Source organism: Etheostoma spectabile, unplaced genomic scaffold (assembly GCF_008692095.1).
Source record: "Etheostoma spectabile isolate EspeVRDwgs_2016 unplaced genomic scaffold, UIUC_Espe_1.0 scaffold376, whole genome shotgun sequence".
Classification (NCBI taxonomy): Eukaryota; Metazoa; Chordata; class Actinopteri; order Perciformes; family Percidae; genus Etheostoma; species Etheostoma spectabile.
Genome location: NW_022605594.1, coordinates 82,459 through 86,126, shown reverse-complemented (window position 1 = coordinate 86,126; position 3,668 = coordinate 82,459). Strand labels below are relative to the sequence as shown.

The 3,668-nt window shown below is 38.8% G+C and overlaps 1 protein-coding gene across 1 annotated transcript in view; it reads right to left on the bottom strand.

The window, feature by feature from the left end:
- Nucleotides 1-361: 361 nt before the first annotated feature.
- The window catches only part of LOC116686433 (adenylate cyclase type 3), a 66,948-nt gene continuing 63,641 nt past the window's right edge, over nt 362-3,668 (bottom strand). Inside the window, exons 20-21 of the mRNA XM_032511437.1 lie at nt 3,254-3,378; nt 362-2,297 (exon numbers count right to left, since the gene is read on the bottom strand). Of these exons, the coding sequence (XP_032367328.1) occupies nt 2,118-2,297; nt 3,254-3,378 (305 nt within the window). The 3' untranslated portion in view covers nt 362-2,117. The remainder of the gene's footprint in view (nt 2,298-3,253; nt 3,379-3,668) is intronic.

The window sequence follows — 3,668 nt, the reverse complement described above, 5'->3', positions numbered from 1 at the left end:
ATCTGTTCTGCAATAGGATGAAATGGGATTGAAATTGAATTTAAAAGACCTACCCCATCTGAGCGTTGACCCCCCTAACAATATCATTAAACTTTGTTAATGTTTGCTTGTTTAATAGTTTGTTGGAAATCCCACACTACAACGAACACAGCGATAAGCCTATGTGTGAACTGGTTTTAGGCTAATATTGTAGATCTACAGATGTGTTGGGTTTTGTTCAATATGATGTTAAGTGGCAGATCAGTGGGCTTGCTGTAGTTGAATATCTGAGTAAAAGACATCCTCTGTCCCAGACAAAACTTATCCTCATGTGGAAGACGCAAGATAATTTAATAATTATAATATGACCTCATGGTAAAGGTATGAACCTCATATTTAAACATACAAGGCTCCTTGTCACCACGGCTGCAGGTTCAACTCTGACCAGCAGCCCTTTGCTGCATGCCATTCCCTCTCTCTCTCCCCTTTAACATCTTCACCTGTCCAGTACAATTAAGGCCTAAAACGCCCAAAAAATTATCTTAAAAAGAAAAGAAAAACATTAACAGAAAAACAACCAGATAATTTTTCAGTGCACCAAAACGGAGGGATTCTGACACAACAACACTACTACTAACTAACCCTACTAAACCCACCATAACAGTAGATCTACAATGTTAGCCATCAGTTCACACAGGCTTTTTGCCGTGTTAGTTATAGCGGGGGACTTAATATCCAACAAGCTATTATCAAACAAAATACCAAAATGTTATAATCGCAGACATAGAGGAAAAATAAATCCTTTTTTGTCATGACCAATTTATTAATGAATCAGCTTCATCTGAGTGGAGAAAACAATCCATTCCTTCCGATGTATACTGATGCTTTGTCAGCCTACTTACTGGAGTACCAACTACACATAGCCCCCCAACTGAGTTAATTGTCTAGCACTAAGGTTGCAGATTAAAACCAACCAAATACCTCTTCCTCACTCCTCCCTTTCAACTGGGTAGTAGAACCTACGGTGGCCTTCAGGTAATATTAAAATGCAAAAGGACCTCTCGAGAGCCAGTGATTGGTTCGTCTGTTCTGGGCTACTGAGGAAACATGGCGGTTTAAAATAGGGGGCACTGAAAAGACCCGTTTCCCATGTAGATATGACGAGTTTCCACCATCACTTAGTTTTAGGTGATTACACTAATTAAAACATAGTTATAAGTATTATATTCCATTTCTGCCAATGCATGCCCCTAAATCCTACACACTGGTTTTAGTAAGGGGTGTTTTGATAGCTGAAGGGTTAAGGTGCATACCACAGAACCACAATATCCCTGGTTTGATATCTAGCTGCTGAAACTGATATCACTTTTTTGATTGCCATTCAGAAGAGGCTACTGTGTCTGTGTATGAAACTCGGAAAGATCTGCAGCATTAGTCAACATGGAGACAGTTTTCTTTCCTAGTAGACACACTCAGTGTGGGGGAGAACGTTGGAGAAGCTGTTCCATATCACTTTTGTTTTGTTACACAAGAATGTGAAAACATTCTACAGATCTCCAGCTTAATCCATACTCCAGTTACTAATGGAATAACATTCACCTCTAACACATTAGGATGGGGGAAAAATCCAGGATTGATTTTTGAAGAATTTCAACATTGCCAGAAATTACATTCCTTCCTTCCTAGTTTTTTTTTGTTTTTTTTACAGCTGCCATAAATGAAAAAAATGTGGACACTTGACCTTGGATTTTCTGCTGCCGGTTTATCTTGTCTAGACTTGCCTTCATGTAGTCTTATTATTTTTATTTGTACAATTAAAATTACATTTAAATTACGCTTACATGGTGTCTGTATATTGTGTCTAATTGATTCTGTTAATTTATCTAGTTGTTAATGTTTAAAGGTCTGTTGTTCAACTTGAACATGACAAATTTAAATACAATCTCTACTGGCACATATATCTTTCCACAAGCAGTAATGAGTAATGAGTGGTGTGTTGTGTGACATGGTATTTTAATGTGACTTGTATACATTTAGTACAGGTATTGGACCGTTTTTTTTGACAAATAACTTCACTAACCGTGATTGCTGGTGTGTGTGTGTGTGTGTGTGTGTGTGTGTGTGTGTGTGTGTGGACCTTAGCTGTCCACCACCTGATGTGGCAGAGTGACAGAGGAGCCGTTGATAAATGAGCCTTGTTTGTCTCTTCCCTTCAGAAAATAAGTGAGCAGTTCCCCTTTCCCCTTCACAAAGATGGGCCCCCTTCTCACAAAACGGAAGCCGTAGTCCTTTAGGATGTTGTAGCAGTCCTCCACTACCTAGGGGCAACACGCACGCACACACACACACACGCACACACACACACACACAGGCTATCAGACGGCGTTTTGGAAAACAAAAATTTGATATGCAAAATTGTAATGGTGATTGCAAAACAAGATTAACTTAAGCAGCATTGAGAAGATAGTGAAAATGTGGTAGTGTACAGTAGGTTTTAAAAGCTTTTTGTCTGAAAACAGCTGCCTGCTGCTACTTGAATCAAGCTTGATGAGAACTAAAAGTTGGCGATAGTTGTGGGTTCGTCACAAAGAGTGACTCCTTTACATTACACTTAATCATTAAATCCGTTGTTGATATAAAAATATTCAGTAAAGCTATAATTCGTTGTGCACCTGTTCCGTTAATTAAATTTAAAAACCATAGGATTATCTGTACTTTTGATAAATTCTAATGGAAGGATTGTGTTTTGTTTTATTCTTTGATCTACACAATATGGAGTCAGTATCTTCTTTAGTGGCAGCTGTTTTCTTCACTATAGTATACAGAGAGACCTTGTGAAAGTCATAAGTCATATTTATGCTTTACTAAAGTCAAAAAATTATCCTACCGTTACGTAATGATGATTTATGAAAATGTGGTTACTTTTAAGTTTATTTTTACTTAAAGTCATTCAAATGCAAAATTAGATTTTTCTTCATCACTGTAGTTAATAAAAATACAATCTTAAATTCACACTCGCACAGGAACGTGTGTATGTAGTAGAATGTAGTGGGGCAAACATTGTTTCTAGTGATTATATGTGAACATACACAGACACAAAGACAATGTCTCTTTAAAAACATGTTTGCTAGGTGAAATGAACCTAGGATAAACCAGGAATACAACATGGTTCATCACAAAAGCTTTAAAGCTACTCTTCACAATAGTCATTTTTAAAGTTGTATCAAGCAGTGTTAAGTAATCTAAAGATCTGTAATACAGTTTAGTGCTGTACCTGAATGTTTCCCATAACCCCTGTGGACTCCATGCGACTGGCCACGTTCACAGTGTTGCCCCAGATATCGTAGTGGGGTTTTCGGGCACCAATCACTCCTGCTAATACTCCACCCTTATTCAGACCTGGAGAGAGTGTGAACACATTTGACATTTAAGATATGGGGCCCTATCCTGCACCCGGCGCAGTGTGGCGCAAAGCCCGACGCAAGTGTCTTTGCTATTTTAAGACCAACGCAGTTGTCGATTTCCCGTCCAGCGCCCATGTGGTTTAAATAGCAAATGCACTTGCGCCCATCTTTGCGCCCGTGGGCGTACTGGTCTTACAGGGAGGTGTGTTCAGGTGAATTCTTGGCATATTGCTAACTTGAGGCAGTGGGAAGTGATTGCGCCATTAACCAACAAAAACCTGGTCT